We start from the raw sequence: 12426 nt of genomic DNA, 5'->3' as shown, positions 1-12426 counted from the left end.
GAGTATTTATGAGCGGATGCAAAGTTTGTCACCATACAATTTTCCTAGTTCTCTCGCTAAATTAACTAGCACCACAAACTAGGTTAGTTACATCTTACTTCTGGGACATAAATTGTTCAAATAGCAGTTCGGAGGATTTAGTGACCAATGTATTTAACCGGCATCTACAAATCAAGCCAGAGAGAAGGTTATTCAGGTGGAGGAGAGTCTGCTGCTTTGCCTGCCAGAGGGCATGCCCAACGCAGACAGGAATGCAGGAGGTGCAGTTCTACGGGTAGAAACTAAAATATTATCCATGCCCGTTTCCCATATCACTGGTCACGTCTCAACTTTGCATTCCAATGAGAGTTAACTAGCAAACCACATTTTCAAGAAAAGGGCACCCTCAGGTTCGTGGTGCTTCACGTGTTGTTTTAAAATAATTGAGTTGTCTTTCTTTCAGATGATACCATAAAGAAATACTATCCAGCAATTTAGGTTTTACAACTTCTTCAAGACTATTTCTTGGGACTACAATTAATATATATCACAAAGGAAGGGCTGGCAAAGAACCTTTAGTGAAGCATTTAATGTAATATATAAAACCCATCCTGTTCTCTTTGTCTTGTAAATATATAGCCGTCTGTATTTATATTTTCATTAATCCACCTGCATGTTGTATGCAGATTACAGACAGTGACAGATAAAAGTGTATACAAATGATGGTAACACAGCTGTGTTGGTGAAGATTAGGAGGAGTGGATCAGTACATTTTTTTCATGTGCTTTCATTGCCAAATGTGAAGGGATGTGAACCAGTTACGGACCTACCTGTTGGCAACTGAGTAACCAGAAGAAGTGACATAACAAATGGATGTGTACTGCAAGGGACTCTCTATGGTGTCTGAAGTAAGAGGTCGATCTAGCACTTTTAACAATGGATGGGTTATAAGAACTTGTGACTGTCTAGAAAGGAATAGCTACTGATGAAGTAATCTCTCCATGCATGGGCATTTATCTCATTAAGTAAGTGACCACCGAAGGGAAGCCCAAGTTGATTTAACAACCTCATCCGATCCCTAGTTCCCACTTAGCAATAATTCCAGAAATTGTTTTTTTTGTTAGAAAGTCAGAAATCACTCTAGATTAATCTATTAGTTCAAAATATAATCCAAGGTCTAAATATCCAAGTGATTTGGTGGAACAATAGTATACTAACCGGGGCATTGTGTATTCAAAGGAGGAAGCTATGCGGGTTAACTGCTGGACACAGAAATGTAGATTATGTAATATTATAGAACTCTTAATGCTTACTAGTTAATTACATTAAAGGAGGGGAAAGATGCAAGGCTGCTACGGAAAAATTATTACCAACATCAAGAAGAACCAAAGACAGTGGCTACAGGAATTTGTTGAACAGTGACTAATGGTTGTTGATCAGTGATTAATGGTTGCTCCAAGTGACAAATAGGGCCACTGTGCTATCATCAGGCCTGGCTTGCATCTTTTGAAGAATGAATTTAGGAGACAGTCCGAAAGTAATGCTCATTTAAAATGTCTCTAAATGTCTTCCGTTCGAATGTATTTTTAGGTATATTCAAGGGTCATACTTTCATACTGCCAGCACGACTTTGGCTTGTTACATCTGTATTTAGGGAAAGGTGTAGACACGGTTGATTGTTGCCTGAATTTCATCGAGCCTTTTACCGTTCACTAACGTTTTAGGTCTCTGTGGCTGAAAGACCACTTGTGGACCATAACAAAACTTAGCCTCAAAGCGGGGTTTGGGACCGCCCATTGCTTACCATTGGTTGGCTTTCTTGTCAGTCTCATTTGTTTGCTCGTTATTCAATGGCTTTCTCCCACTATATGAGTTTGGTCCTCGCTTGGAGCGGAACTTCTTTACCATCCTTTTGATTCCACTGCTCACAATCAGGGAATTACTTTTTGCTTTTGGCACTCCATGACCCAAAGCTCATGATACCCCAGACCACCTCCATTGTCTCTCCAATTTTTTCTAAAACTTCGAGACGATCACCACGGTCTCAACTCAAGATTCCACCTGGGACCAATCAGTTAGATGACCTATTCTGTACAGTTGAACATTTGCTAACTATTGTATACGATTTACATGTTGTGAAGCGCTCTGATACCTTCTGGTCTAGCTAGCGCTATACAAAACTACTAAATAAATAAATAAATGATAAGAATTGGTACTGTCCACAGTAGATAGCTCCAACACATGCAGCAATGAAAACATATTCATCAGATACAACACCCTGCATCATCAGTCCTCATATATCAGGTCTCCTTCTGTTCATTCCCAGTCCAACCTGTCAAATGGTACTTCCATTACAATGTCCACAGTAAGAAACTAATGGGCCTGTGCAGAATGGTGGAAAATTCCAAGGAATTAGGTCCAGTGGCCACAAGCACTCTTTACCTCCTAGATTTTTTGCATTAACTGAAACACCCAGGAACTCTTGTTGCACTCTACCATACAAAATGGATGCCCCTGCTCTAAGTACATGGCAAATAACACTTTAAATCCTGCAAAGAGTGGTAAACTTCAACTAAAGGGACTGATACCAGATCGATCAAGTGTTTTGTTCACATTAGTTCCTTTATCGGGGAAAGATAAAATTAAAAAAGTACATTTAAGTCTACGAATAGAATAACTCAAATATAAAATGTACTTGTTCCATTAATCCATTATAGAAAATCTCAAACGTTTTGGGAGACTTTTTGAATGTAGCCCACAGCTTTCCTAGAAAGAATATCCTATAATGAAGGAACATATTGGGCGCCCACACAACGGACAATGCTGACTTCAATGATGTCATGATGTTATTTCAGATGTCGCATCAATGATGTCACAGAACATGTAATGAGTGATGTAGTATTTAGTTTGTTTAAGGTACAAGTTTATAGGTACCTGAGATTACTATAACTGGTGAATTTCAGTGGTTTTGTTAGATTGAAACAGTATGTCTTCCTAACATCTTCACCAAACTATAATGTCCCTCTAAACTTTGTTTTGCGCGGTGAATTTCTACATTTTTGTTACCATAAAGTAACATGTTATTTCTATGCCTATTACGTCACTTTAACATTTGGCCAAACCCCCCCTGTCAATCCTCCCCCGTCAGCAGCCAACTCCACACCACACATGCCTTTGGCCGTGCTTGGTGTAGGGTAAGGGGTCCACATGCCGCCCTCAATTGAATTCTGTTGTATGCAATTTCCACCTAAGAGTTGGGTGCGTATGTGAGCACTTTTCTCGTGCTTTTGGGCGTTCAGAAGATATTGGGCCTTATCACAAGTGTTTCATTTGATTACTATTGAAGCCCTATGGCCAGAATAATAGTGGACTTCAAGTCAAATGAGAAAGTACTCCTATTTGGCCGTTAACTCGGTCTAGTAAGGATGAACAATCATGCATAGGAATACACAATGCAGTATTATACAATAAATAGCACTTAAAAACGTTAACATTGAGTTAAACCTTTAAGTAAATAGAACTTTATTAAGAAACAAGTATAATAGTATACTAAACCCCTTGGTCGCCAAAGAAACCTCAAATATCGTGCACCTTCTGGACTAGAGTACAAATCCCAAATGTTATTCAGTTCCCTCGGACTAGGAATTACAAAACAGTATACCAATGAGCAACTATGGCGCTCTGGGCTGGGTTCAATCAAGTTTAGAAGCTCTCCAATCTCTTCTCTAAAATAGGGTCTTGAGTGACTGGCTCAAATATAGCTCAGAGGCTTCATATCTAGAATTAGCTCAGCTTGCAACAGCTGTCCACCCTTCATAAAGCAACATACCACTCCATCACCACACGAGAGACACTAAACCAACACTCACTTAACAAGTAGTCTGGTGGGGGGGAGGGGTGTGTCCGGAATCACCCAGAGACATAACGCCCTCACGACTCGTTAAAGAAAAAGTATTGAACAAACCTGGGGACCTCAACAAAAGTGTCAGATGCATGGGACTTTGATAAGACGCCATCGAAAAAAAAACACGAGGCACTCCATATGAGACCAATACTTATCAGAGTAACACAAGACCGGCTCATAATTCCCGTTGCCCAACAAAGGCATGGCCATAAGACAGCGAGAAACATATCACTTCTTAAAATCAGATTTTAAAACACAAGATGAAATGTACTGAAACAACTCAAATAAAATAGGTGAGAACCAGTATGAACTCTCTCAATCACCTTCAATGGGTTTCACCAGGTCCTTACAATTGCATTTATCAGATGAGGACATTTATATGATCATCATTTATTTTCTCGCCCTTGGCTATATTTGATTTGGACTGCAGTTTACAGAAAACTGTTTAACTTTTATTTATTTATTTATCCCCATCTCAAAGCTGAATCCTACAATCACAAATGGTGGTGGTGACATCACAACAAAATTAATTAGTTATTAGATCCATGTGCATTTTTTAAAATGCTTTTACTTCTCAAAAATTATAAAATATACGCATGAAAACTTTCCCAGAAGATTCACAGGAATAAACATTTCCAACAAAAGTTATTGCACTACATGCCTTAGCATTTTTGATTTTTTTTACAACTGTGCTTTCGAGAGAGGAGTCATCTTTCTTTCCTCTAAGAAAAGGCACAAAAGCAGGGCGGCACAGCTTCACAAAAGCTTACAAATCCATTTCGTCCCAACTATGTGTGTTTTAATTGTCATGTTTGTTGTTATTTAGCTGTGAGTGCTGTTATGGGCGCGGTGATCCCCAAATGCATGACAAGTCTGCGCTTGTGCTATTTGCACAATGTTCTGTTGAAGATGTTCTGCAGGTTGTGTTAATCAAGAGAGCACCTGGAGCCTCGTGATAGCTGCTAACGACATATCTGAGTTGACCTGTATGCATGTACCATGCTCTATTCTAAATGTATTACTGCACTAACCTGTGGAACATTCTTGGAGAAAAATACTTATGGTCGTATCAATCTAGAGTGATAAATAGAATAACCAAGTGCCATTTACCATAACAAGAAATATTGCAACAGAGTGTGCTACACCTAACATCCCAAATTCTGCACGAACAGATTGACAATCATAAAAAAACTGTATTTTTTTAAAATATCATTTCAAAATTTAAAAGAAGCTAGGATTAAGAAACAGAAAACTGAAAATTGGCAGGAATTATGAAGCAAACGTGTATCCTAGAAAGAAAGGAAAGAGCTGCTGGAGGGCAGATAAAGGTGACTGAAAATGTCGCTTGAGCATTGCTGTTGTTGCTGCGTCTGTGACATCATGGAGCCAGTCCAGGTTTTAGAGGCCAATGATGTGCAAATGCTAGAGAACAGCGTTACCCTGAACCAGGATCACCAGGAACCTTATTGGCAACCTAAGGATAATTCAAATGAACTGCTATCTATCAAAGCTCTAATGCTGGAGATTTAGCACATTATTAAGAGGTCTTAACAACGCACCCCAAGCCAGTGATGCAACGCTAATTAACTCCAGCAAATGGAATACCTATACCATCTCCACTTATAATCTGTATGCCCAGATCTTAGCTGCCTTGCCATGAATCCTCTAAATTCTCTGCCCTCTTCCGATGTGCGAGGGATCTATGGTGGTGGTCATCATCAGAGTGAAAGCTGACATGAGGAGGAAACACAGTGACAATGCCTGGAAAGCCAAGCATTGAATCAGTTCCTTTGGAAAACTGTTTTAATAAATTAATAAAATGGCACATTTTTTCCGCAAGCTTAGTACAGAAGGGTGCTAAAGAGATGAAGCAAAAGCACAGAATGTGTTTCGTCTTACTTCCATTCCTCGGGCGGATGTGCACACTCGTACTTCTCCCGCACATGGGACACGCCCATGTCGGGGTGCAGCCAGTGGACCTCCTCCGACAGCAGGTGGCTGAGCCGCAGCCCGTAACACGACACGTTCTTCACCTTGTGGCTATCTACAATCTTCTGAATGATGCCCTAGAGAAGGAGAGATATGCACATTTTGCATGAGAACCTAAATACTAGAGGTCTTAGAATAAGCAGAAAAATGCATCAATTAGACATATTATAACACTCAGCATCACCCGCTCAACCCTCAAGCAGCAAGTCTATTTGTCTTAGATGTTTTGTTGACAGATGCCAAATACAACACAGTTGGTTAGTTACTTATAGCAAAAAGCCCAAATGAATAAATAAATAAACTGAGTTATCGGCCTACTAACACATTTTCGATTCAAAGTGACCTGAAGTTTTGGGGATGACAGAAGACTCACTCTGCCCTCTTTATATCCAAGAAAGAAAAACATACCCAACACCCACTGTTCATTTCTAACCTGTTCAGGTATGAGGTTTGAGACCGGCTTTTACTACCACAATTTATTAACCATAGCGTGCCAAAGATTCTCTCTAGGTGCTCCATCACTTCCACGTAGGGTGACCAGACGTCCCCGTTTTCCCAGGACGGTCCCCGTTTTTGGAGAAGTGTCCCCGTGTCCCGGCACTTTTCTCCAAGTGACGCAAATGTCCCCGTTTTCAAACAGTGTCCCAGTTAAACACAGAAATGTCCCTGTTTTTCAATGTTCCAGTTGAGCATGAGGCGCATGCTCTCTTTGCACTGGCATTTGGTAGCCTGTGATGTTTTATTGATTTTTGGCAAATATATGCTATAGTCCTTAAAAGTGTAAATGTAATAAGTAGTAGTAATGCTGCTGTGTAAAGGAGAGGGGTGCCAATAAAAGACCTCAGATTTTTTGTCTGTAATGCTTCATCTCGGTCTGTGGAGGGAGCTGTCATTGTAGTCCCTTTTCTATGTCTATGACAGCTGCCAAATAATCCTACTTTTATGTTGATGGTTACTGCAAACTGTAGTCCTACTTCTATGTCTATGACCTGTCCCCGTTTTTTGTTTTGAGAATCTGGTCACCCTACTTCCACGGTCTCTCTATTTTTACCTTCCAATTAAGGCTGCACACACGTATTGTCACCCGAGGCATGACGACGCTTGCTAAGACTTTCTTACCTATCTCCTACTCAGTACAAAGTGACACTAACTGGACAGACTGTTCGGAACTGTCCTAGCTCCCACTGAGTGGCAAATCCTAATCTACCTCACACAAATAGCATGTGCTGGTGTACGACCAGAGTGAGAACGACTCTTTGTGAACTGAAGTTGTTTACTTAAGAACAAACTATGAAAATGTAATTTGTAAACATTTTCTAAATATTACTCACTTAATTCTCAGGGTCACAGTCTTTCCAAACTTCTAAGGACATGGGTGGGTTTTCTTCACCACTGTAGGATATTCCCTTCTAGTCCACCTTTCAAGTAATTTTTCCAGGATTTATACAACCTCCTTCTAGGGAAATACTTTAAAGAGGTTCTCCTTCCTGCCTATTCTCTGGAAGAATGGGTCTCTGTTCCTGGGAGAGAGCTAACAAGCCAGCCGTCAACCCCATTCTCTGTCTAGGAAAGTCCTGAGCGTTCGTATTTTCTTCGCAGCCTTTTAAGGGATTGCCTAGATATGGCTCCTCCTAAAACCTTGCCTCCATCCCAGGGACTGGCTCGTCCCTCCTCCTATGGATGACACTCTTCCCCCACAGCTTACTGTTTGGCTGTTTCAGAAAACAGAGCATCCCTGACACGCCCGCCTCCTTCTCCTGCCACACTGGAACGATGTTCTCATGCTGCCCACTGTATCCCACGGTCTGTTCCTTTTTGGGAACTTCCTGTTGCATCCACCCAACCAGCGAACCCAACATACTCGTTTCCGGGATCTTTGCTACACAGAGTAACTAGTATTATGCCTCTTCATTTACAATTTCTCTTGTCTCTGCATGTCTATGCTTGATTGATAGCGTGAGATTTTGTGGTGATGTTTGTCCTAACTTCTAAATTAGGCATCTCTATCAAATTATGCCAAATACATAGTGGCACTATACAACCAATTTCTCACTAGGGGTATGATGACACTAACTGACCTGACGGAGTGCATATCTCTCACTTTATGCACACTGTGAGATAAAACCTATGCTTATAACGAGTGCATGGTGACACACAGTCATGGTAACACTGAGTTTCCCTCTGAGGTAATGGCAACATTTACTAATACTTCTTACACTACTATTAGACAATTTATAAAGACAGAAATGTTTAAAAAAAAATTAAAACCAAAAAGGATATTTGTACCACCCTGCCCCTGCAAGGTTTTGATCCTTCCTTATGCAGCATCGTTACTACAGATGCGAGTAGTAAAGGGCTAGGGGCAGTGCTTACCCAGAGAGATGCCAAAGGTAATGAATGCACCATAGCTTTTGCCTCTCGCTCCCTCGCTCCCACAGAGGAGAGATAGTCTGTCATAGAGCGAGAGGCTTTAGCTTGGTTGTGGGGTTTGGAGCATTTTAGGCAGTTCATTTGGGGCAACAAAGTGGTTCTGCAAAGTAACCTGAAGCCCCTTACCAAGGTTTTGACCATGAAGGGACTCTATAATGCATCGCCCAGACTAGCTAGAATGTCCGTGAGATTATTCAACTACAATTACGAAGTACAGTACATGCCAGGGTCTAAGAATGTAGTGGCTGATTTTTAAGCCGCATGCCCATTCTACACAGGAGTCTGGGTGCGAGGTTGAGGACTATGGCTGTGTAGCCAGTGTACATGAGGAAATGCAAGGTATATCCTTAGAGGAATGGTCTTCAGAACACAAAAACGATCTCATTTTAAGTAAGGTCCTTACCAGAATTACAGAGGGCTGGCCCGAGAAAAGGTATATCTCCAAAGACATGCATCCCTTCTGGGAAGTCAGGAATGAGCTGTCACACGAGGATGGTTTATTAATGCGGAATGGCAAAATAATACCTCCTTCCAAACTCAGACAAAAAATCCTACACTTCTGTCATGAAGGACACTTAGGGATTAGCAAAACCTAGTGCAGAACATGTAGTGGTGGCCCGGAGTGAATTTAGCATTGAAGGAATGGTCAGGGACTGTCTCCAATGCTGCAATTCGGACACATCACGTTTAGACCCTCCCTGCACCCCATCACATGTCCAGCCATGCAGTGGTAGAGAATAGGCATAGACATTATGAGGCCTGTCACAGATCAAGGAGAACAGACCTATGCCATTGACCTAATAGACCATTTTCCGCAGTGGCCAGAGGTTGGAGTAATCAACAAAACAGATGCCACCAGTGTGGTCAAGTTCATGGATGAAATTTTCATTAAAGAAGGGATACCCAAGTGTATAGTCAGTGACAATGGCCCCCCGATCGTTCCTGAAGTGTTCAAAACCTACATACACAGGAACAAAATCACACACCACATCGGTTTACCACCCTGCTGGCAACAGGACTGTAGAAAGATTCAACAGAGATATCAGAGGAATAGTAGAACTTGCCAACAATAATGGGTTGTTGTGAAGGAATGAGATTTATAAGACTTTATGGGCATACTTCATCACAACATGCAACAGCACGGGACACAGTCCTTTTGAATTAATGAGGGGTAGAATGCATATCCAAGTACAATGTGGGATGGTCATCTGCCTCAAAAAAGAGTGGAATGGTCATCCGACCACGTCAGCGAGAGGGTAAATAAATCTCAGGCAGAAATCAAGGATCATTATGACAAAAAACATGGATGTAAAACTGTACAGTTATGCATTGGTGATGTGGTAAGAGTACGTAAAAGTGGTATCACTCCCAAGGGGCACAGTAGGTTTTCACAACCCCTCACCGTTAAAGAACTGTTCTGCAATTCCGCTCTTCTAAGTGACGGGAGTGTGTGGCATTTCTCAAGGCTATCTGCATGCAAATCTGCCGTATTATCCACACCCATTACTCTAGACAAACCAGAAGAACACAATCCCACTTCCTCTCAAGCCGAGAGAACATCCGAGCCCAAGGGAGAAGTGGTGGGACTATGGGGAAAAGGAAGACAGTGCGAGTCACTTCCATGCGGGAAACATCCTTTAAAACGAAACTTTTACAACGCAGTGCTTTTACAACGCAGGTTTTACAACGAAAACCATTACAACGCATTGCGCTGGGGGGCGCTCTAGGATAGGGAATAGATTTAATTTACTATCCAACACCTTCCCTAGTGTCCACGAAGACTGGAGTTGAAATAGTAAATTAAACTATTCACTATCCAGCACCCCAAAGCGCTATGCGTTGTAAAGGTTTGCGTTGTAAAAACGCATTGGATCAGCATGAGTGGTAAAAGCATGCGTTGTAACATCATACATCCCTTCCATGCAAATCACAAATGCACCCCCGGTACCTCGAGAGGGCCTGCGGCAACCACGGAAAGGGTTGATGCCCCCACACAGAGAGCTAGAGTAGGAAGGCAAATTGTTTCACCTAAGAAATGGGATGATTATGTATGTTAATACCATGCTGTTTGTTTTACTTCCTGTAAAGGGGAAGATGTGTTGTATACTGCTTTGCTTTTACAGTTCACCCTGTTTGTCCCCTGCCCCCTCCCGTACTCCTCCCCTGACATCAGCTGTACATTCTGGAATGTTGACAGACAACAGCTGATGACTCCCCTGGCCGGACGCTCCTCCCGGCTTCTCCTCCTACCTCCCTGATGCGTTGGAGTTCTACTGGAATAAACTTGGAATACACATTCTACAAGTGTGGAGAGCCTCATCACACAGCCTCACCTACTTTGACAGACTGGTGGAGGCAACTCTGGTCGCTGATAGCTATGGAGAGGCTCTCATATGACCTGCTAGATGAAAGGAACACGTTTGAGCCAATATGGAAACTACTAATAGATTATCATGAAGTTCAAACATTGTCCCTAGCATGCCTTAGAACATCGAGCCCCCCTACTCTTCCGTGGGACCCTTAATTCCAGGTACCACACTGTGTTGAGGGAATGATGGGACGGTATAAGGGTACTATGAGGAATTATCAAATAGTAGAAAGAGACTTTGCTTCTGCCCATGCATGAGGCAGAGATGTGGATTGGGGGGCGGGAGGGGCATAGAGACCAATTGATCACACTGAAGCTGTGTATTGTCTAACAGCAGCTCATTTTCGAATGAGCAAACTCAGTAAAAAGCTTATAACAAACAATGACTGTTTTTATATTAAGTAAGAAAAACAGGGGGCCCTAATTCACTAACTATAAATTCTGTGTGGTCCATGACACCCCTTCTTTACTTATTACACATCTCAGACTGCTGGAGTCTATGTGGAGCACATGAACCGTTTCCCAAGTGACTTCCACTAACCGAAGGATAGTGAATAGCTACCCTCAGCACCTGGTTCCCGCTTGCCTTCACTTAGCAAGATATCGGTGAGTTCTCACCCCCTACTTCATTAACTCTATCTTAAAATGTTTTCATGAAACTTCCACGTTTGGGGTACGAGGAAGAAGGTGTTTTTTGCCCTCCATCACATAATGATTCTTTGTTAATCTATTAGGTTTTACCGCTCACATTCCTACCTTTACATAGGTGATGGAGCAGTGATCTAACAGGACTGGACATACTTTCTATGCAATAATTTACAATGGTGTCACTGCCAATCTAATTCTGTAGGTCTAAAAATTGGCAGCATGCCGGTTCTATTGCCATTTGGTGACACACTTGGCACACTGAAACATTGTTTACTCGCAGCATCTGCTCATCAGGTTATAAGGTACAGGGAAGCAGGGTTCAGGTAGCGATCCCTCAATAGTGGTTAATACAGGAGAAATTTGTTATTCCACTGTCAACTGGCACCCGACACAATTCAAAGTAAGTTGTGCAGATGGTTAACACAAAGTGTTCCGCTGTCTTTGGGGCAGTCACGTCCAAACAATCCTCCAGCATCAGCTCCCCAAGTTATAAGGTACAAGTAAAGGGGTGCGAGTTGCTATACCACAATAATGGCCAGTGGGAAGGGTAAAAGCCCTACAGTACACTCCACTTTCACCCACCTAAATACCGCTGCCCTGACATTGTACAAGATGTAATTCAAAGTCACTAATGCAGAAGGTTGAAACCCAGTCTCAAGTGTTCTTTGAAGTTCCCAAAGATAGCTCAGTCTGTCGTAGTTTCAGATGAGGCCTTCACATACATAAATCATGTACTATTTGCCATTGTCATGCCATGTAAAATATGCTTTTCATGCTTCATTCTTTTCAACTTACTGACAAATGTTTATTTTCTGATGCTCTGATGGTCGCACCCTATTTAAATGTCCATAACATGTAAATCATAGGTTCTCTAGGCATGCTACTAAAAATCTGTCCTTTAATGTCTTACTTTACACACCCAGGCGGATGAGCAGCCACTTCACAGGCTGCCAAACGACTGACAGGACCAGTGTGATACCAGTCTTCTGAAGTCTAATGAGGCCATCAAATGCACAATTACAAAACTTGTTGACTGACATTTAATAAGACAGACTCCCCATTAGCCACAACATTCCATGCAAAGGTGATACCAAGTATCACAAATCCC

The 12426-nt window shown here is 41.9% G+C and overlaps 1 protein-coding gene across 15 annotated transcripts in view; it reads right to left on the bottom strand.

The window, feature by feature from the left end:
- Nucleotides 1–12426, bottom strand: part of PTK2 (protein tyrosine kinase 2) — an 858662-nt gene that overhangs the window by 518948 nt on the left and 327288 nt on the right. For all 15 annotated transcript variants that reach the window (XM_078686693.1, XM_078686689.1, XM_078686690.1 and 12 more), the window contains one exon: nucleotides 5783–5949. In XM_078686693.1, coding sequence (XP_078542819.1) covers nucleotides 5783–5949 — 167 coding nt within the window. The remainder of the gene's footprint in view (nucleotides 1–5782; nucleotides 5950–12426) is intronic.

The sequence above is a fragment of the Lissotriton helveticus genome, chromosome 4_1 (genome assembly GCF_964261635.1).
Source record: "Lissotriton helveticus chromosome 4_1, aLisHel1.1, whole genome shotgun sequence".
Lineage (NCBI taxonomy): Eukaryota > Metazoa > Chordata > Amphibia > Caudata > Salamandridae > Lissotriton > Lissotriton helveticus.
Note: the sequence above shows the minus strand (reverse complement) of the source record. Positions and strands in the feature narration are given on the sequence as shown.